The 22,399-nt window shown below is 42.2% G+C and overlaps 1 protein-coding gene and 1 pseudogene across 1 annotated transcript; both read right to left on the reverse strand.

Annotated features, from left to right (window-relative positions):
- Positions 1-6,656: 6,656 nt before the first annotated feature.
- On the reverse strand, positions 6,657-7,610 carry LOC128331103 (olfactory receptor 14A16-like). Its single transcript, XM_053264460.1, has one exon. It carries the CDS (start codon positions 7,608-7,610, stop codon positions 6,657-6,659), a length of 954 nt encoding a protein of 317 aa, XP_053120435.1.
- A 5,335-nt stretch (positions 7,611-12,945) lies between these two features.
- On the reverse strand, positions 12,946-17,875 carry LOC128331104 (olfactory receptor 14A16-like; annotated as a pseudogene).
- Between the last annotated feature and the right edge of the window lie 4,524 nt (positions 17,876-22,399).

Consider the following 22,399-nt stretch of genomic DNA (forward strand, 5'->3'; position numbering starts at 1 on the left):
TGATATGGTTTTTTTATTATTAATTAGAATTATTATTTTTAAATCATCATCATCATCATCATCATCATCATCATAGAAGGACTCGATGTCTGGATAAAACAAACCAGTCAATAACACCTGTCTGACTGTGTAAACAAGAAATAAGTGAAATTCCAAAACACCTTGAAGAGCATCTCAGCACCATAGGGGCCACAGAAATCACCATCAGCCAATTACAAAAAGCAACTTTACTAGGAACAGCCTATATTCTGCAACAATATCTATAATAATAACAGCAACAATATTGATAATAAAATTCAGCCATCCCAGGTCCTTGGGAAGGACTCGATGTTTGGATAAAACAAACCAGTCAATAACACCTGTCTGACTGTGTAAATAAATAAATTAACAACAACAACAACAACAACAACAATAATAAATTGTCCACTTAGCTAAGCAGAGTCTGCCCTGGTTGAAGATTCCAAGTTCCCTCTCTGGCCTCTCCAAGATAGGCTGAGAGAAATTCCTGCCTGCAACCTTGGAGAAGCTGCTGCCAGTCTGTGTAAACAATACTGATGGACCTATGGTCTGATTCAGTATATGGCAGCTTCCCATGTTCTTATGTATGACTTGGGGAAAAATACTTACATTGGCATATCTAACAGTTTCTTAGAAGGGTGTTCATTGAAGGAAATTTCTTCAAAAATGTAAATGATCTGAGAACCGATCCCACCTATGAGGAGGTCACCAGGCTGATACCATTCATGTGGAATAGGGAGAGGATCATTTGCAGAGCACTTCATTGTATATATCTGGCATGCCATCTGAGACAACAGAAGCAGCAACACTGGTAATCTCACCATCTTGACATCAAAAGCTCTTTTTAGTCACACACTTTTCTATGTCCATCTACAGAAGTAGTCTATTATTCTACTTCAGAATGTGGAGGACTCTACCAATGCATTTCTTAAAGGAATATTTATCTGTGTTGTTGACTATCAACGGTAAGGTTACAAATGCATTTCTTAAGTAAGAGGTGAGATAGCACTATTCTAATTTCAAGTCTCGCTCTTGTAAAATGAAAGGGAGAAACTAGTCCCCCCAGTTCTCAGGAGAACACAGGTTTTTATAACTAGTTTCAGTGTGTCTTATTGCTTTTGCTCCTGGCAAGAAGAAACAATGACAATGATTAAGATAATTACAGAGTAGATAATTAAGCCTGCAAATTTTGTGTGCTCAGTGACACAACTGTGTTTCCCCCCCTGGATTAAAAAATAATAATTACTGCTTTTTAGTGTTAGAAGTGGGAGGTGGATTCAAGATAACCACAATGAAGGTCCAGAAGGTTGACAGGGGGATAGCTAGACCCTAAAAAGAAGCCAGACAAAAGACATCATTGGACTAGAGCAATTGATGATGCAATTGGCAATGAAAAGCTTTTCTTTCAAGGAAAATTGCCCTTGAGACCCTTTCCCAGATCTCTGTAGAAGCCAAATATAGGTCTACTGAGAGTTGACTGAGCATTCGGGATGTGCACAAATAGATTTTCTAAATTTGATTTGTGTCCAGAACAAATCTCTCCTGATTTGTTTTGCATCCAAATCTACCCCCTCCAAATCACCCCAGATTCAATTTGTATTTGCTTTGATTCAATTTGTATTTGGACCAATTTGAACCACTTAACAAGGTCCTATGGGAAGTAAATTTGGGTGTTTGGTAGGTCCCTATGGGTGCCCACCTACCACCCAAATTTCAAGGCAGTGGAACATTTGGTTGACATTTAATGATTTTTTTTAGTTTTTACTGATTTTGAACATTTCCACCATAGGAAACAATGGGGATTTGAAGTTGCCATATCCTAACACTAACACGGATCCCCAGCTTTCTTTCTTTCTTTCTTTCTTTCTTTCTTTCTTTCTTTCTTTCTTTCTTTCTTTCTTTCTTTTTTTTAAAAAAAACTAATCTCTAGCCCTTGTAGAAGTGGAGTTATAGAGAAAAATGTGCAGTTATTATCTTTCAAGTGTTTGGATTCTTTGGTGTATAATAACTTTTCCTCATAATGAATCCCTATGAGGATTCATTGCACACCTTCATTTTTTCTGTTCATTTTGATTTTCACTGGACAGTGCCAACTGTCAACTGCCATGTGCCAACTACACCACCTCCACCAGCAAGGCAGTGGGGTACTCATTTTAATTTTTAGGAATATTGAAATGTTTAGATTCTTTGGTGTCTAATACCTTTTCCTCAAATGAATCCCTATGAGGATTCATTTCATGCCTTCATTTCTTCTGTTCATTTTGACTATCATTGGACAGTGCCAACTGTCAACTGCCATTTGTCAACTACACCCCCCCCAACACACACACACACACACACACACACACACACACACACACACACTGGGGTACTCAGTTTATTTTTTAGGTATTTTTGAAGTGTTTAGATTTTTTGGTGTCTTCATTACACATCTTCATTTCTTTTGTTCATTTTGATCACACTGCTTTGCAGGTGGGGGTGAGGAATTAGTGGCATCCCATGTTCCAACTACCTCACAACCCACAAGTCACTGGGTACTCAATTTATATTTTAGGAATTGTTGAGGTGTTTAGACTCTTTGGTGTGTAATGAATCATCATAGGGATTCATTATGAGGAAAGGTTATGAGACACCAAGAAGCTTAAACACTTGAAAAAAATCCTAGAACATAAACTGAGTAGTACCCGACTGCGTTGCAGGTGGGAGTAGGGTGTAGTTGGCACATGGCAGTTGACAGTTGGCACTGTTGAAAAGACAGTCAAAATGAATAGAAACAATGAAGGTATGTAATGAATCCTCATAGGGATTCATTGAGGGGAAGTTATTATACACCAAAGAATCCAAACACTTGAAAAATAGTGACCACAAATTTTGCTCCATCACTTCTACAAGGGCTAGAGCTTTTTTAAAAAAATGAAAGCTGGGAATCTGGGGAAATTAATAGGAGGGATCTGAATCTCAAATCAATTCAAATCGAATTAGGCGTGATTCGATTTGGTCCCGCATTTAGCCAATGGACCACAGGGGTGATTTGTTTTATCTCCAAATCACCCGAATCAGCTACGTTCAGGTACAAATTAATTTGTACCTGAATTAATTTGCACATCCCTAGTAAACATCTCTCATGTTGAGTGTGGCTGCTTTGTCTCACCCAACCTTGTGGTGAAGGCACCAAGCCAGTTTGATTGGCTGAGGGCAAGGTGAGTGGACCATCCTCTTGAGATGTTTTTTTCAGCTTCCCACTGATGCCTTAGTCCTTCAGTTGATGACTTCCTTTTCTCCCACCTGGAGCACAGAATGGGATTTGCTGCTTTTTCCTTTGGGAGTCAAATAAAATTGCTTGTTTCCCAATAGTTTGGGCACGTCAGGAAGATTTTCCCCCTTACCAATTTGCCCCCCTAGCCACACCCCCTGTGTCTGACAGCAGACATAGGGACATAGGAAGCTGTCATATGCCAAGTCAGAGCATTGGTCCATCTAGCTCAGTATTGTCAACACAGACTGGCAGTGGCTTCTCCAAGGTTGCAGGCAGGAATCTCTCTCAGCCCTATCTTGGAGATGCCAGGGAGGGAACTTGGAACCTAGATGCTCTTCCCAGAGTGGCTCCATCCCCTGAAGGGAATATCTTACAGTGCTCACATGTAGTCTCCCATTCAAATGCAACCAGGCAGGACCCTGATTAGCTAAGGGGACAAGTCATGCTTGCTACCATAAGACCAGCTCTCCTCTATCAGTGGCAGCAGGACGTAAAAGACAGCAAGACGTTGGACATCATTAAAGGCAGGGAGAGCTACTCCTGACTGTGCTGCAAATGTGGCTCTGGGTGGATTTTGCTTGCGAACATGGCACACGGCCTCATTTGTGAGCAAAACATGCTCCCTGTGTCTAACATCAAGTGCAGCGAGGCATGGCTGGGGCACGAGGCACGGCCCCTGAGCGCAGCAGCCTGGTTCTTTTGAACCCGTTTGCACAATGGTGGCACTGCCCCTGCTACTAGTTTCTGATCTGTCATCATGTTATCTGTTTGCTGTCATTTTAATGCTGCCCAATCCCCCTTTCATCTACCCGACTGAGCATCTGCACCAAGTGGCGTGTTGCCTTTCCCGCCAGCAGTTTAAGCATCCCAGAGCTAAGAACATGGCGGGACATGGCCCCCACCAGTTGGGAAATGGAATACTTGAGAGGGTGGTATGATTGGCAAGTAGCCTTTCCCACCACCTCTTTAAGTATCCTGAGGTCACTTTCCAGCTGGCATGTGGGGAACCGGCTGCTGGTGTTTGGTTATTGCAGCGAGTGGAAAAAATGGGAATGAGAACTGCCCCTGCAATAATGGAATTGGTCTGCTGGCAGGTGGCCCCTCATTCAGCCGAACTGCAAATGTGGAATCCATGATAATCGATGGCCTCCTGTAGTAGTTTAGTGATGCATGCATATGGTTTTTTTCTCACCCCCATTTTTAAAATGATGTTTCCATTGTTTCCCCCCCAATACCATTTTTAGGGATTCTTTCACTGTGCTCTCATTATTTGGAAGCAGACGCCACTGTGTTTAATTGAGTTTACATTCTTGTAAGTGTGTATGTGTAAGTCTGCAGGTTCACTTATCAAAATGCTGCTGGAAAAGGCTTGTGTACGCCAGCCCAGCATCATCTTTCATAGAGTGGTTAGCCTGATGCTTTCAGAAAGCTCCAAAGAAGTGCAGGAAGAGAATTCCAGAAATCATTCCCACTCAGCATCAAGAAATGACTATCCCAGTGTAGACTGCATGTGAACATGGAGATTCTACATGAGAATGAAGCTGTCTGTGATTATGGAAGTGTCATTTGACCACACTGATGAAATTAAGCCTCCATATCCAGAGGCAATTTTGGTGTGATGTAGAACCTCCATGTTCAAAGACAGTATGATCAAGTGCATTTTCCACATTCATTGATGGATTAGCTCTGCTGTAGAGCTTCCATGTTAAGGAACACTTTACACCAGAATGCTGGTTTCTTGGTGCTGAGTGAGAGTAGTTTGGGGGGTTTTCTTGCTGCACCTGGTTAGTTGGAACTTCCTAACATGGGGTCCTTAATCCCAATCCTATACATATTTATTGAGAAGTACGCCTCCAAGAAATCAATGGACCACAATCCCTCCATAAATTCTTCCATGCTTTGTTGAGGAACTTGGAGAAAGGGGAAAGAGAGTCCACATTCTTGCCCAAGATCCCTGCTGATCCTAATGCCTATGTGTGCTTACTCAGAAGTAATTTCCAGTGAAATCATTGACTTACTTCTCAGTCATTTATTCCAAGCTTTCCTGAGGCAGGTTGCTTCTCCCCTTTGGGAGGCTGAGAGAAAAGAGATAAAGGGGGCAGAGGAAGAAAATAAAAGGAAAGAGAAGGGGGATGGCTGTTTAACTACACAAGTGCCAGAGTGCTCATGCACACTCCTTATCAGGCACCTGTATTTAGAAGCAGGAAGTGACTCTCTAGAAATTGCTAGGACTTGTTCCTCCCAACCTTGGCTTCAGAATGATCAGTGGGCAGATTCAGTTATGGTTTTAGCTAACTTTCACATATATATTTTCACTGTTATTATGGGGATTTCAAAAGATAATTACACAAAACTGACTAGATGTGTTTCAAATGAGCAAAAGGCATCAGTCCATTTTGGACTTGAATTTGGGGGGAAGGCCAAAAAGATAATTTAAAAAATCAAAGTTAAAAAATTATCTCTGCTGCCAAAAACCCAGTCAGTTTTAGGAATTAAATTTTTCATTTGTAATATTGTGGTCATATTGCAGTGGATTTGGCCCAAATTTGGAGGGGTAGTTTGTACATTCCAAAGTGGGTCACTTCTGTACACCCTGAAGTGAAATATAAAATTATTGTAGGTTCTCGGGTCTGGAGAATTCCACTGTGGACTGCACTTGAACATGGAGATTCTACACTGGAACATCCAATGGGAGCAGTCAGAACTACTCCTGAATAGAAAAACCTTGACTCAGGATGAGACTTAAGGAAGCATTTAAGAAAGAGGATTGCAATTCTATGCAGATTTATTTGTAAATCCTATGATCACAATGGTTTACATTCTGCATAAGGGGACACAAAACAAGTGTTTATTTTTAAAATACTTGCTTTAATACACTTGTTCCTTATAGGTAAGTAATGGTGAATATTTGCTGTACTTAGTGTAATAAAAATTCGGAGTAGAAATAAATAATACATTTTTCTTGTGTGCATGTTGTGATTTGCCTCCTAGATCAGAAACTGGTGTCCATTCAACTGCATTTTAGATCATAATTTAAACAGCTACCAATTCTAGAACGTCAGTAGATTTTATCTAAATAACACATGAGTAAGTTAAAGTAAAGTGTGCTGGCAAGTCCATTTATACTACTGGTGCCCACAGAGCCCTGTGGTTTTCTTTGGTAGAATAAAGAAGGGATTTACCATTGCCTCCTCCTGTGCAGTGTGAGATGATGCCTTTCAGCATCTTCCTATATCGCTGCTGCCCAATATATGTGTTTCCCATAATCTGGGAAACATAACAGCAGGGATTCAAACCAGCAACCTTCCGCTTGTTTCCCTGCTGCGCCACTTGAATGAATACAGAGACATAAAAATCTGCCCTGGGAAACATTTGTTGCAACTTATGCTCTGTTTCCCGGGGCCTTCTGAAAAAGCTTTTTATAGTGACTTGGTGATATCCAAACTTTTGACATTTTCAGGAATGCCACTTGGATGTCTTTATTTCTCAGGCTGTAAATGATGGGATTCATTAAAGGTGGTACAATTGTATACAAAACCGCAGCCAACAAGTTTATAGATGGAGAGGACAAAAACTTTGGTTTCAAGAAAGAGAAACCAGAAGTAAAAACAAACAAAGAAAAGACAACCAGGTGTGGGATACAGGTGGAGAAGGCTTTATACCTGGCCTGAACTGACCGAACCTTAAACACAGTAGAAAAGATGTAACTGTAAGATACCAGAATCAATGAAAAAGAAGACATGCTTAGAAAAATGAAACTGGCAAGAATGGCCACTTGATTGGTCATTGTATCAGTGCATGAAATCATTAATAAGGGAGGAATGTCACAGAAAAATTGGTTGATGAAGTTAGACTTGCAGAACTGTAACCTAAATGTGAATACAGTGTGCATTGCTGCATGGATCATACTGCCTATCCAAGAAGCAGCTGCCATTCGTATGCAAGTATCCCAATTCATGATCAAGCTGTATTGTAGAGGGTAGCAGATTGCTACATATCGGTCATAAGACATGATAGTGAGCAGGAATAGGTCAGCCCCGGCAAATATAAACATAAAGAAAACCTGTGAGACACATCCGGAGAAAGAAATCAGTGTGTTGGTTGTCAGTGAAGTGGCCATCGATTTGGGAACAGTGGTAGAGATGTAGCATATGTCTGACAGTGATAGGTTGACCAGGAAGAAATACATGGGGCTGTGAAGGTGACAATCCTGAATCACAATGACAATGAGGAGAAAGTTTCCCATCAGGGTGGCCAAATAAACAGAGAGAAACATCACAAAGTGTAGTATCTGCAGCTCTCGGATATCCGAAAATCCCAGAAGAACAAATTCCATTGCAGTACTTTGGTTTAGTGCTTCCTTTCTGGAAGAAGAAAAGTCTTTGGAAGAGAATAAAAAAGAATAGATAAAATAAATGGGGTGTATTTTAAGTGGAACGAGGCTCCAAACTTCATAATATACCCTAAGAAAAATATACGCTTTCCGCAGAAAGATGTATGTGTTTTGGTCTGTGGCAAGGATCCAGAGCATCAGTGCAGCAAGAGTAGCAGACTCAGAGCATTTCTAAACTAACTGCAGCATTGCCCCAGTGCAACAGTGCATTGAGGGATGCATTGACATGGAGCATTGAGAGATGCCAGAGGATCTCCTCCTCTGGCTGACTGATCTGCGGCTCACCAGGGCACTGCTCATGTGCCTTGGCAAGCAGCAGAGGAAGCTGGAGATCATGTGCAGGAAGGAAGATAGGAATCTGCCTCCTGCCCCCAGCCCTCCCCACCCACCAGCCTATATGGTCGTGTGCATGACCTTAGTTATTCACATGATAAGCAGGTCATCTTCATTAGCCTGCCAAGTCATAAAGAGATGTTTACCACTTCCCTGCTATCCCAAACGTAAAATGTCTTAAAGTTCACCTTACCTCCAGGAAGGCTAAAAAAGACATACCACAATGCACACAGAAGTAAATCTGTACTCCACCATTGTCAGTCCTGAATACTTGGAACTCACTGCACTAATGTTCAGTTCCATACAGTAGAGAAATGATATAAGACATGATGTGTAGCATTCTATTAATGGTGTTATTCACACCAGGGCTGCTACAGTTTCCTAACGCAGCCTTGAATCTTTTGAGAAGAAGTGATGTGGAACCAGTGTTACTGCAGTTATTCCCATGCACTGCAACAGGAATAACTGTGGTTGCACTGCTTGCACAACTATTCATTCCTAGGAGTCTTCAGCAGTCACATCACAGATTGTACTGTCTCCATAATACTCCTAAACATTTCAGGCAGTAATTTAAAGTGTCAAATTGTCTGCTTCCTTCACAGCCCCATGTATTTCTGCTTCCAGGGTCAGAGGAAGCCTGCTCAGCCAGTTCTGCCCCATTAAGTCTCCCAGACTGCAGATTATAATTGTCTGGGAGAATGCCAGGGGGTGGAGGATGTGGCTCAAGGCAAACCACGGGTCCATTGAACCCACTGTTAAACGTTAGATCCGAAGCTCTCCATTGCCCTGTCTAACTATCCATGGACAGCTGTATATGAAAGAGTAAGGGTTGCGCTTAGCTTAATTCCCCTCCCAAAGAAAGGATCACTATCATTTTAAAGTAATTATTCTAGATTATTTCTGCATGGGAGTTTCTTCATACTATGTCTCATTTCATGTTATCTTATTTAAGTTGTTTAAAAGTGAATAGCTAAAAAGGATTAAACATATATTAATATATTTATTGTATACTACTGGAACCCATTTTGTCACAATGTTATTTCTTTGCTATCATTTTAATTATTGCCCATTCCCCCATTCATCTACTCAACTTTTACCAAGGTTTCAAAGCTTAACCCCAAAATAGAAAATCCCAGTGTCCAGAGAGGAAGCATGCAGGATCACTCACCACTTCCACCCATCTGGAGTGTTCTAAGCAACAGGACGATGATGCTGTATGGGGAAAAATTACCTACATCTATCTACCCTTCTTTGGGTTTCAAGTGCATACTCAAAAGATCCCTGTGTCATCCCTCAAGAGCTGACCCAGTGGGATCAATTAATACTTTTTATGTCTCTCTGGAGATTCATCAAATTAGACTGATTTTAGATTTTCATGTTCTTTGAAGTCCTTGTCAGATATCCTGCTAACTGTGATCCTGGTGAGTCATCTGAGGAATAGCCCATGGCCAGCTAATGGATTCGGAGCCCACAATCTACCAGCTACCTGATACCTGTATCCCAACAAAGCCCCTGATATGTCTCCCAACAACTCCCACCCCTTGCCACTGTGTCAGCATCCCACTTCCCCTAAACAAATGGATTGGAGATGTCTGGACTATGCAATAGGTAAAGACTCCCTCCCTTGGTGCCAGGAGTGGTGGCTGGCACACCCAGCCATGTGAGAAGCATGTTTTATGCCCATACTTGTGTTGGTTTGCCAGCATTCCCTGAAATGCCCTGGAGCATGCATGCCCATCATTTCATCCCATGTGATGTGGGGTTAACTAAGCCCTCCTCACCATCCAAAGGTGATCAACTGGATCTATGGTTCAGATGGACCTTTCCAGATGATCTCAATGAGTGATGGGGCTCATAGTGAAGAAGACATTCTCTTAAATACCCTGGGCCTAACCTGTTTAGGGTTTTAGAGGTTATAACCAGCACTTTGCATTTTGCCCAGAAACATTTTGGTAGCCTGTGTAGTTCTTTTAATATGGTGTCTTCTGGGTGACCTGGAGACCAACCTGGCTGATGCATTTTGCACCAGTTGCAGTTTCCAGACTACATACAAAGGCAATCCCACATGGAGTGCATTGTAATACTGAATTCTGGAGGTTATGAGCATAGGTATTTCTGCTTTGAGGTTGTTTAACTCAAAAAACAAATGCACCTCTGGCCACTGCTTTAACCAGAGTCACCAGAGAGAGGTTTAGATCCAGAACCACTCCCAGTCTACATAGCTGTTCCGTGTGTGTGTGTGTGTGTGTGTGTGTGTGTGTGTGTGTGTGTGTGTAAGCTGATCCAGGTCAGCCAGATGAAAGTTGTCTCCTCCTGGGTTCAACTGCACATAATAAGCACCTCTGTCTGTCAGCCAATATTCTTTAAAAGCAAATCTTAAGCCTCAACTATTCTATTAATGCTCACAACTACAACATGTGTAAATGGTGACCACTGCACTCCCAGCTTTGCCCTTGTTGTCATACTTTTATTGGCACTCTGATTCACAATTTGTTCCAGAAGTATGGTCTCTCGCCAATTATGATATTTAAGTATCCTCCCTTAACCCTAGTTTGAATGAGTTGCCCGAACCTGATGACATGCTCCAGCCTATGGAGCCCCTGTTAGATAAGTGAACCTGACTTACAACAAAGTGTTCAAACTAAAGCTGAGGGTGGAAATCAAAGCTTCAGTTGGGTCCCGGAGCCATGGCTCTGATTGTTTGGATGTGACAGGAGGAGAACCAGAGGTCAGTTTGTATGAGGTTTCTCGTGATTCTGAAGGTGCCCATAGTTTGGTGCACTGCATGGTTCTGTATTAGGACTGATGAAACCAGGGGCAAGGCAGACTTAGGAAAGATGAAAACAGCCCCTCCCCCAATGTCAGACCTAGTGTGTGGAACAAGTAAATCATTCAGAAGCATCAGACCATGGAGAGGCAGATATGTTAGCCACCAGAACAAAGCCCACAGGGGTCACAACAGCAGCAACCATAAAATGTCAGCTTCAGTATGCACTGCCTAAGTGGGTCAACAATCCATAGTGCATCTCTGCTTTCTGCTCTCTTTCTTTTTCTTCTACTAGTACACAGCACAAAAAAGGGCTGTCAGAGTCCTGATGCTATCACATGTGCAGGGCTGTGTTCTCCTGAACCTACCCTCAGATGTCTGTGTGGGCAATAACTATTTTTCCAGTGTGGAAAAATCTCCTTAGCAAGGAGTTAACCAATGTAGACACTATGAGCCATAACAAACTAGACAGACCTCCACAGAGATGTAACTACTTTCACAAATGGAACAATTGTCATCTGTGTTTAGCTTGGATGGACAAAAGATGTACAGGAAATGTGTATACAAAGGCCTCTGACAAGAAACCAAGCAAAAGATTTGAAGATTGTGGGAGACTGGCCTGTAGGATGTACATAACCAACTCCCAGATCTGTGATGATTGCCTTTAGGTCAGTCACAGTGTGTCCTTTCAGCTGACATGCTGAGAACTGAGATGTTCAAACATGAATTCTCATTAGTGTAGAATCTGAAATGTTCATTTTTCTTGGGTGGAGGGGCATCCAATGCAACCAATGGGAAGAGGAAGTATTATAAGTAAATAAATCATGACTCAGAAACTTCCTAGCATGGGGTCCTTAGACCCAATCCTACACATGTTTACTGAGAAGTAAGTCTCAGAAATAAATGGACCCCACCCTGTCAGTAATTTCTTCCATGCTTTGCTGGGAAACTCAGAGATAGAGCAAAGAGAGCCCACACACTTGCTTAAGATCCCTTCTGGTACCCATTCTTATGTGTACTTACTCAGAAGCCAGTTCCAGGGAAATCACTGAATGACTTCTCAGTAATTTATTCCACTCTTTCCTGAGGCACCTTGCTTCTCTCCTTTGTGGGGGCTGAGATAAAAGAGAGAAAGGGGACAGAGGAAGAAAATAAAAGGAAAGAGAAGGGGGATGGCTGTTTAACTACACAAGTGCCAGAGTGCTCATATACACACCTGAGCAGTCACCTATATTCAAAAGCAGGAAGTCACTCACTAGAAGTTGCCAGAACCTGGCCCTCTCAACCTTGGCTTCAAATTTATCAGTCGGCAACCTCAGTTATTATTGTAGCTAACTTGCCCATAGTTGTTTTCACTGCTTTTAAGGGAATTTCAAAAAACAATTATGCAAAACTCACTAGATGTTTTTCAAATGAGCAAAAGGCACCAGCCCATCATGGACTTGAATTTTCGGGGGATGGGGATATATTATATATTATTGATATATTTAATATATTGATATATTAAATATATTATCTGTACTGCAAAAAGGTTGTCAACACTTGGTCTTGCTTTTTAGGATTAAAAATTTTAATTTGCAGTTTCTCAACCACGTTGCAATGGATTTGCACCAAATTTGGAGTAGTTTCTCTTCTCCCACAGTGTGTCACCACTGCAAATTCTGAAGTGAAATATAGAATTATTGTAGGTTCTTGGGTCTGGAAAAGTTGTGGGGGAGGGGAAACATCCAATGTATCCAATGGGAGTAAGAAGTCCTACTCATGAGCAGAAGATCATGAATCAGGATGAGGGTTAAGGAAACATTTAAGGATGAGGATTGCAATCCTATGCAGATTTACTTGTAAGCCCCATGAACACAATAGTTTACATTCTGCATAAGGACACCAAAGGAGTTTATTTAAAATTCTTGCCCTCATTCTTTTAAAATAATCCTTACAGGCAATGAAAAAGAATTTGGTATACTAAGAAAATGGAATGGAAATGAATAATTCACTTTTCTTGAGATTTGTCTCCTAGATCAGCTACAGGTCTCCCATCAACCAACTACATTTTGTACCATCGTAATTGAAACACCTACTGAATTCTAGAACACCAAGAGAACTTGCCTAAATACCACAAGTAAATGGAGACACAGAAATCTGGCCTGGGAATGGTGAGCTGCATATTATCCTCTATTTTTAGTGACTTGGTGATATCCAAAATTTTGACATTTTCAGGAATGCTGCCTGGATGTCTATATTTCTCAGGCTGTAGATGATTGGATTCATTAAAGGTGGTACAACTGTATACAAAACAGCAGCTAACCAGTCTATAGTTGGAGAGGACAAAGACTTTGGTTTCATGTAAGAAACACTAATAGTAGAAACAAACAAACAAAGAAAAGACAACCAGGTGTGGGATACAGGTGGAGAAGGCTTTATACCTGGCCTGAACAGACTGCACCTTAAACACAGTAGAAAAGATGTAACTGTAAGATACCAGAATCAATGAAAAAGAAGGTATGGCAATAAGAATGAAACTGGCAAGAACAGCCATTTGATTGGTCATTGTATCAGTGCATGAAATCATTAATAATTAATCACAGAAAAATTGTTTGATAAAATTAGTCTTGCAGAATTGTAACCTAAATGTGCATGCAGCGTGCATTGCTGCATTGATCATACTGCCAATCCAAGAAGCAGCTGCCATTCGTAAGCAAGTATTCCAATCCATGATCAAGCTGTATTGTAGAGGGTAGCAGATTGCTACATACCGGTCATAAGACATGACAGTGAGCAGGAATAGATCAGCCCCAGCAAATGTAAGCACTAAAAAAACCTGTGAGAGACATCAGGAGAAAGAAATCAGTTTGTTGGTTGTCAGTGAAGTGGCCATCGATTTGGGGACAGTGGCAGAGATGTAGCATATGTCTGACAGTGACAGGTTCACCAAGAAGAAATACATGGGGCTATGAAGGTAAGGATCCTGAATCACAATTACAATGAGGAGAAAGTTTCCCACCAGGGTGGCCAAATAAACAGAGAGAAACATCACAAAGTGTAGTATCTGCAGCTCTCAGATATCTGAAAATCCCAGAAGAACAAATTCCATTGCAGTACTTTGGTTTAGTGCTTCCTTTCTGGAAGAAGAAAACTCTGTGGAGAAGAATCAAAAAGAACACAAGGAAGAAAATAAATGGGGCATATTGTAAATGGATCCAGACTGCAAACTTCATAATATAAACTAAAAAAACGTATCAGCTTTCCACAGAAGGATGAATGTGTTATGGCTCATGGCTGACATTCAGTGGCCCCAGTGCAATAGTGTTGCCCCAGTGCAATAGTGCATTGAGAGATGCATTGGTACGGTACATTGATGGATGCCGGTGGACTTCCCCTCTGGTTCCCTGATATGCCACTCTCCAGAGCACCACTAGTGTGCCATGGCGAGTGGCAGATGAAACTGGACAGAGATATTGTGTGCAGGGAGGCAAGGAGGAGCCTGCCTCCCTGCCAGCCCTCCCCGCCTGCCAGCCAATATAGTGCTGTGTACTATATTCACTTATTCTTATTATGCTTATTCTTATTATGCTGTGTACTATATTCACTTATTCACTTGATAAGAATCTCATCTTTATTGGCCTGCCAAGTCATAAAGAGATGTTTACCAGTACCCTGCTATCTTAAAATTCACTTTATTTCCTGGAAGGATTAAAACTTTCAAATCACTGCACTCATGTTCAGTTCCATCCAGTTGAGAAATGATATAAGACTTGATGCGTAGCATTCAATAAATGCTGTTATTCACACTGGGGATGCTGCAGATTCCTGAGGCAGGAATCTTGATCCCGTTGAGAACAAGTGGACGTGGAAGCAGTGCTACTGCAGTTATTCCCATGTAATACAACAGTAATAATTGTAGTAGCTCTGCTTGCACAAGCACTCATGCTTATGCATCTTCAGCAGCCACAGCAGGGATAGCACTGTCACCAGGATACTCCTCAGCATGTCAGCCAGTAATTTAAAGTGTCAACTTGTCTGCTTCCTTCACACTCCCATGTATTTCTGCTTCCAAGGTCGGAGGAATCCTGCACAGCCAGTTCCACCTCCTTTGCAGTCTCCCAGACTGCAGATCGTAATTGACTAGGAGCACCCTGGGCAACTGGAGGCAAACTCGGGGGCCCTTGAACCCAGAGTTAAATCTTATGTCCAAAGGCACCCACTTTCTGCTTCCTGAAGGGACTGGTCCCCCCACCCCAGTCCTGCCTAACTTTCCATGATGTGCTGTATATGAAAGGGTCGGAATGGCAGCCTTACTCCCCTCCCAATGATAGGTTCACTATCATTTAAAAAAAAATTCTAGGATATTTCTTCATGGAAGTTTCTTCACATTTTGTCTCATTTTGTGTTATCTTATTACAGTTGTTTAAAAGGTGAATAGCTAAACGTGATTAATAGGGATGTGCACGAACCGGTTTGGCATTCCATTTCTGGAGCACCGAACTGGTTCAAAAGTCTGGTGTTCAAGCCAGTTCAGAGGTGGGGAAGGTCCTTTAAGGGGTAGAGAGGTTGCCATTAACTGCCCCACCGCTTTCCCCCCACTGGTGTTCTCCCCAAAAGCATTGGTGTAGTGCTGCAGCATACCTCCTTGGAGCCCCAGTGAACATGATCATGAAAATGGTGGATGCGTGTGTAGATGTGTGCCATGCGCAAGCACGATGACCATTTCCATAGTGACATTCACTGGAGCTGCAAGAAGGTACATTGCAGCCCCACACCAATGCTTTTGGGGAAAGCGCTGGCAGAGGAAAAGTGGGGGGGGGGAGATTCCCTGCCCCTTAAAGGACCCCACCCCCTGCGTCCCAGGAGTGCTTTTTGTAATTGGCTGATGGTGATTTCTGTGGCCCCTATGGTGTTGAGGTGCTCTTCAAGGTCTTTTGGAACTGCACCCAGGGCGCCAATTATCACTGGGATTATTTGGGTCTTTTTCTGCCACAGCCTTTCAATTTCAATTTGTAGATCTTTGTATTTGGTGATTTTTTCTATTTCTTTTTCTTCTGTTCTGCTATTCCCTGGTATTGCTATGTCGATTATTTTGACTTGTTTTTCTTTCTTCTTGACTACAGTTATATCTGGTGTATTGTGTGGCAGATGTTTGTCTGTTTGTAGTCGGAAGTCCCATAATATTTTTACATCTTCATTTTCTTCAACTTTTTCAATTTTATGGTCCCACCAATTTTTGGCTACAGGTAGCTTGTATTTTTTGCAGATGTTCCAGTGTATTATTATTATTATTATTATTATTATTATTATTATTATTATTATTTTAATTTTAAGTTTTATATCCCACTCTTCCTCCAAGGAGCCCAGAGCAGTGTACTACATACTTAGGTTTCTCCTCACAACAACCCTGTGAAGTAGGTTAGGCTGAGAGAGAAGTGACTGAATGGGGATTTGAACTCGGGTCTCCCCAGTCCTAGTGCAGCACTTTAGCCACTACACCACGCTGCCTCTTTATTCTTTATGATCTCAAGAATTCTTATGTTGTGTGGTTATTTGAAGCAAATAGGTTAAACTAAGCTGAAATTGGTGGGTTTAAACAACACAATCAATAACACCTTAGCTTAACCTTAACAGAAAGCAGACACTCCCACAGGATGGAAGGGGAAACACATGCTTCTGAAGCTCAGGTTTGTCACATGGAGCAGATCTCTAACTGAAGTTCTATGTGATGTCTGAACCAACATAGTAGGCCCCTTTGTATGTGGTGGGTGGGTCCAATAGACCTGTGGAACCCCCCCCCCCGCATGCTGCCAGACAATCAGAATATGAAGTCTGGGAGCCAGCAAGGGGAGGGAACTAGCTGTGTGGGCTTCCTCTGACCCTGGAGGTACAGCCTGCACCAGCCAATGGGCTAGCAGCCCACAGGAGGAGCTGCCTCCCTTAAATCATGTTTCAGATGAGGTCCCAATCCAAGCATAATGGAGGAAGGAATGGACCCTCGGTTTAGTGAGTGGAATTCCTGGGTTTGGCACAAAATCAGAACTGCGGTGGGGTCTGGTAAGTGAATTCCAATAATTCAGACATCACTTGGCAAACTGGAAGTGAGTTTGCCTGTACTGATCAGCCTGTACTGCAGAGGATGGCAGATGGCAACGTAGTGGTCATAAGCCATGGCAGTGAGAAAAAACAGCTCTGCACCTACAAATGTGATCACCAAGAAAACCTGGGTAACACATCCAGAGAATGAAATACTATTGTTGTTTAGCATGGAATTGGCCATAGACTTTGGAACAGTAGATGAAATGTAGCAGGCATCTAGGAAGGATAGGTTGCCCAGGAAGAAGTACATGGGGCTATGAAGGTGGTGATTCTGGGCTATAGTTATGATGATCAGCAAGTTCCCCACCAGAGCGACCAAATATAGGGCGAGGAAAACCACAAAATGTAAGATCTGTAATTCTCGAAGATCAGAAAACTCCAGAAGAAAGAATCCTGTCCAGATGGTTTGGTTTATCATTTCTTCATTGGTCAGAACCCTCCATAGAGAACACCTAAAATCCTATCAAGAAAAAGAGGATATGAAGAAACAAAATAATATGGTAGGAATTCAGCAGGCTTATCTTGAATTTTGTCAGTGCATGAGTAATGACTTCATGTTCTCTAATGAAGGATTCAAGTGTATGAAAGATATCTGCCTGTCTGCTTTTAAGATGGCCCTAAACCTATAAAATGTCTCAGATAATCACACACACATGATGATGAAGATGATGATGATGGTGGTGGTGGTGGTGGTGATGATGATGATGAGTGGATAACAAGATTGGCAGTGATCTGTCAATGGGATCAGAGCTGCATGGAGGCAAGGAGCCTTCAGAGTAGTTGCCCAGAAGGCTCGATTGTCATGGCAGCATTCAGGGAAGGAGATCAAAAAGTGATTTTAGCTTATCTCCCATCCCGGCAAAAACCCATTTCACTTTCAGGAATATGCACAGGGAGTGTGTGTGACACCCATGGACATATTTCTGGCAGTTGACAGTGCTTTCCTGAGAAGAGCAAATCCATAACTACACTTTGAGTATTTAATTAATTAATTAAGTAAGTAAAATATTAATACCTCCGTCCTCATCCCTCCAGTACTCTACTGCTCAACACTTTAATAAAAGACTAATAAAGTTAAACAAATTTAGTTACGCATTTTAAAAGACCAGCCTAAAACCACAATTAAAATCACATTATTATTTTTTTAAAAAAAAAAATCAAAATAAAAGTTATTTAATAAGCTAAAAACTGGGAACTACATGAGTATGTCCCAATATAGTGCTGCCCTTAGCTTTCTCATGTATATCCCAAATGTTTCACTTTTCCTTTCACTTCTCATTTACAAGGGCCTATATTAGCAGCACCGTGAGTTCTCTAAAACCCACCACAAAAAACAACCACTACTCAACTTACGTGTCATTCTTCACAGAACAATTTTCTGTGACTGCACTCCTTATATTGTTTGGACCCATAGTGATCCTGACAGTGAATAAGGTATGGCTGTATGAAATAGATTTATTCATCTTCACAACTGTTTGTTTAGAAAACCTGCTCTCCTCTCTAGAGCCCTGCATGTTCCAACAGCAGAGACCCAGAGGGAGACATTCATTAATTCCCCCCTCCATGCAGCTCAGTAATTAGGGTTGAAGAGGAGGAGGAGGAGGGGGAGGAGGCTAGAACACTCATGTCTTTTCTTTTGTGGGGGCTATTGTTTCCGTTTGTGTTGCTGGTTCCCACTCCCATCACACATGGAATGTAGTTTACTGCAATTTATTGGCACTAGTGCAACTAGAGTCTGGACATCAGCCCATGGATTTCAACCTATCTTCTTGGCCTGTCTGCAGCCCTGCAGCATGTTGTGACAAATTCAGTCAGTGGTAATCAGGACAACAGTGGACAGGACATTGAGCAGTATCTGTTCTGTAACCTGTCTACATGCCATTCTGAAGGGAGTATCATGTAAAGGGAGTTGTCTTGGGTCTATAAGTTCCATATGTATCTGTTCATACAGAATATATTTATCCAGCACCAAGCAGGGAGTTGAACTCGATGACCTTTACGGTGCCTCCCAACATTATCATTCTATGTGCGCAGTATTGGTTGCCAGTTAAGTAATTATAACATGGAATGGAGGATTCAGTTGCATAGACCCCATGGCAGTCTTCGCACATAACACCAAAACAGAGGCTAACAGGCCAGAGGTTCGATTCAATGGTCTTCTGAATGACTGAAAACTGTGCTTTCATAACAGGAGCAGCCGAAGCTCTCCCTCCCCAAAGTGCAGTTTAACCCTTTGGTTTATAAATACGTTTTGCTCCTCAAACCTTCAGTTTCAAGGTGGCATTGTGTTATCTTAATTTTGCTGCCATCGTAACCTGGGCTTTGTGTTGCAGCTGCTCTATGCCTGCCACACTACTTGCTGGTTGCTTCTTGGAGACTGCACCCACCCCACCTTCTCCTGTTGCTGCCTGGCAACTGGGATGGCATGTCCCTCTATTTACAGTTTTTAAAGGGATTTAAGTGTATTGGCAGGTGTCCGCTGTCAGATGCTTCTTTCAGGACTTGGGTACTCAGTGGCATAAAAGGAATGCTGGAGAGGGACAATGACACAAGGATGGTTATTCTGTGACTTATTATATGTGGGGTCTCATGAAAAGCAGACATGGAGTCCCTGTAGCAGAAGTTATGTAGCACACCCCACATCATTCAAGTCCCTTTCATTCCTGAACACCCTGTGAACAGGTGCACCACTGAAGATATTTTCCAGTGTGTACAGCTCCCTCCAACACCCACATCCCTCACACCACAAATAGCACCCTTACTATGAGCTCTGAGAATATGGCCCACCAGACTTACCAAATGTGCCACCATTTGGCAAGTCTGCAGCTACACACTTCTTGTTGGAGGCCCGACAGAGCATATTTCTGAGAGCACAGATGGGTGGCACAGAAGGGGTGCTTTATGTGGTTTTCAGTTGGTGGGCATTAGAAGAAAGGCAGAGGACTGTGTGCTCATTCCATATAAGCTCCAGTGTTCCCGATGCTGTGTGGAGCTGTGCCCATGTACCAGGGCAAAATCAGGAAGAGAGAATGCTCAAGCTGCAGTGGGGGAGTTGGACTCTGTTTTCCTGGTGACATTTCCCCAATATCCATTGCTTTGCATTACCTAAACAATGGCAACAAGGTTAGTTATTAACACCTAAATCTTATTAACACCTAAATCTGTGGATAGTATGGGATGAGGGGGTTGGTGTGGGCCCAGAACAAGGTGCTGGTAAAAGAAAGAGCAGTTATGTGCCACTCACACAGGGGCATATCTAGCACTTAGCAAGAGCAAGAGCACTTACATTTATATACCGCTCTATAGCCAGAGCTCTCTAAGCGGTTTACAATGATTTAGCATATTGCCCCCAACATTTCTGGGTACTCATTTTACCGACCTCGGAAGGATGGAAGGCTGAGTCAACCTTGAGCCTTAAATATGATCCCTCAACATATTTATGTTGTTAATAAAAAAATGTGTCACAGGGTAGGAAACGAATCCAAAATGAATGGTCTAACTAAGATGAGGTGGTTTCTGTCCCATTCCTAAGTTAAGTCAATTGGGAGAAAACAAGACACCTAGAAATGAATAGATTGTCTATTGTGTGGTCATTTCTATTTTCATGTTAAGCCATTTGGGATAGGAGAGAACACTCCTCTTTCTATTTGAAAGTTCCAGCTTTCTTTCCTTTTGCAAGCTCTATTGGACTTCAAAGATGATAGTGTCTGGAAAATAGGCCACCTTTGGATGATGTTTAGATCCGTGGGTTCAGTGGACACATGGTTCTCTTGTATGTCCTCTGATGTGCTTCCAGAGAAGCCAGAACTGCAGCCTAAGCCAGAGGGTAAGCCATGGGAGGAGCTTCCTCTCTTAATTCCGGGTTGGGTGGGTTGCTCAGACTAGGTAAGTGCACCTTTGCCTTCAACTGAGGGTTCAATCGAAGGCTGGGGGTGGAAGCCTGGCTCCAACTGTTTGAACATCACAGGGGGTAAACCTGAGGTCAGTTTGCCTCAGGTTTTGAATTACGTCTGAAGGTGGCCATAGTCAGGGCACTGCATAGTTCTGTATTAGGGCTGATGAAACCAGTGGCAGGGTAGAGCTGGAGCAGATGGAACCAGCCCCTCCCAAAATGTCAGATATAGTGTGTGGAACAAAGTAAATTATTCAGAAGCATCTGACCTTGTAGAAGCAGATATTTTAGCCACTAGAAAAAAGCCCAAAGGGGTCACAACAGCATCAAGAATAACATGTCATCTTCAGTATGCACACTCAGTGGAACAACCATCCATATTATGTCTCTAATCTTCTTCCTGTTTCTCTTAGTATAGTGATACACAACAAATGTGGGTGGGAGGGGGGGCTGTCATAACCTTGATGTTATAATGTGTGTTTGTCTGAACCTGCCCTTGTTTGTAGTGGAGAATAACAATTTTTCCCCAGTGGATAGCAGTCAGAGGCTCTCCTCTGTTTAACCTATGTAGTCACAATGATACAACAAACTACTCCCACAGAGATACAACCACATTCACAAAAGGAGCTATTGTCTTCTGTGCTTGGCTTGCATGGATAGAAGATATAGGTTTTTTTATGCTTACAAGAAATGTGTCTGGCAAGAAACAAAACTAAAGATGTGATGATTGTGGGAAATTGGCCTGTGGGATGCACTTAGTGAGCTTCCAGATCTCTGATGATTACCTTTACCTGTGTCCTCACAGTGTGCCCTTCCAGCTGAAATGTTGAGAAATGAAGCATGGATTCTCATTAGTGTAGATCCAAAATGTTTGTTTTTCTTGGGGGGTGGGGGTGGCATCCAATGTAACCAATGGGAATAGAAAGTATTGATCATGGGGGGGGGGGAATCATGAGTCAGAAAAATTTCTAGCACGGGGTCCTTGGATTGTTTACTTAGAGGTAAGACTCGGAGAAATACATGGACCCAGCCCCTTCAGTAATTTCTCCCATGCTTTGTTGAGGAGCTCGGTGGAAGGGAAAAGAGAGCCCCCATTCGAAGATCCCTGCTGGTCCCGATTCCTATGTGTGCTTCCTCAGAAGTAATTTTCAGTGAAATCGTTGAGTTACTTCACAGTAATTTATTCCAATCTTTCATCAGGCCCCTTGATTCCCCCTTTGGTGGGCTGAAAAAAGAGAGAGAAAGGGGACAGAGAAAGAAAACAAAAGGAAAGAGAAGGGGAAAATGGCTGTTTAACATTAAGAGTGCCAGAGTATTCATACACACACCTTATCAGGCACCTACATTCAGAAACAGGAAGTCACGTGCAAGAAGTTGCCAGGACTTGCTCCTCCCAACCCTGGCTTCAGAATTATCAGTGGGCAGACTCAGTTATGCTTTTAGCTAACTTTCCTTTAGTTATTGCCCTTTTATTATGGTGATTTCAAACAATAATTGTGCAACACTCAATAGATGTTTTTCAGATGGCAAAAGGCACCAGTCCATTACAGACTTCAATTTGGGGATAATGCTAAAAAGACAATTTAGAATTTAAAGACATATATTATCTGTGCTGTAAAAAGGCTCTGAACATTCAGTCCGAAATTCTTCATCATCATC

Source organism: Hemicordylus capensis, chromosome 6 (genome assembly GCF_027244095.1).
Source record: "Hemicordylus capensis ecotype Gifberg chromosome 6, rHemCap1.1.pri, whole genome shotgun sequence".
Taxonomy (NCBI): domain Eukaryota; kingdom Metazoa; phylum Chordata; class Lepidosauria; order Squamata; family Cordylidae; genus Hemicordylus; species Hemicordylus capensis.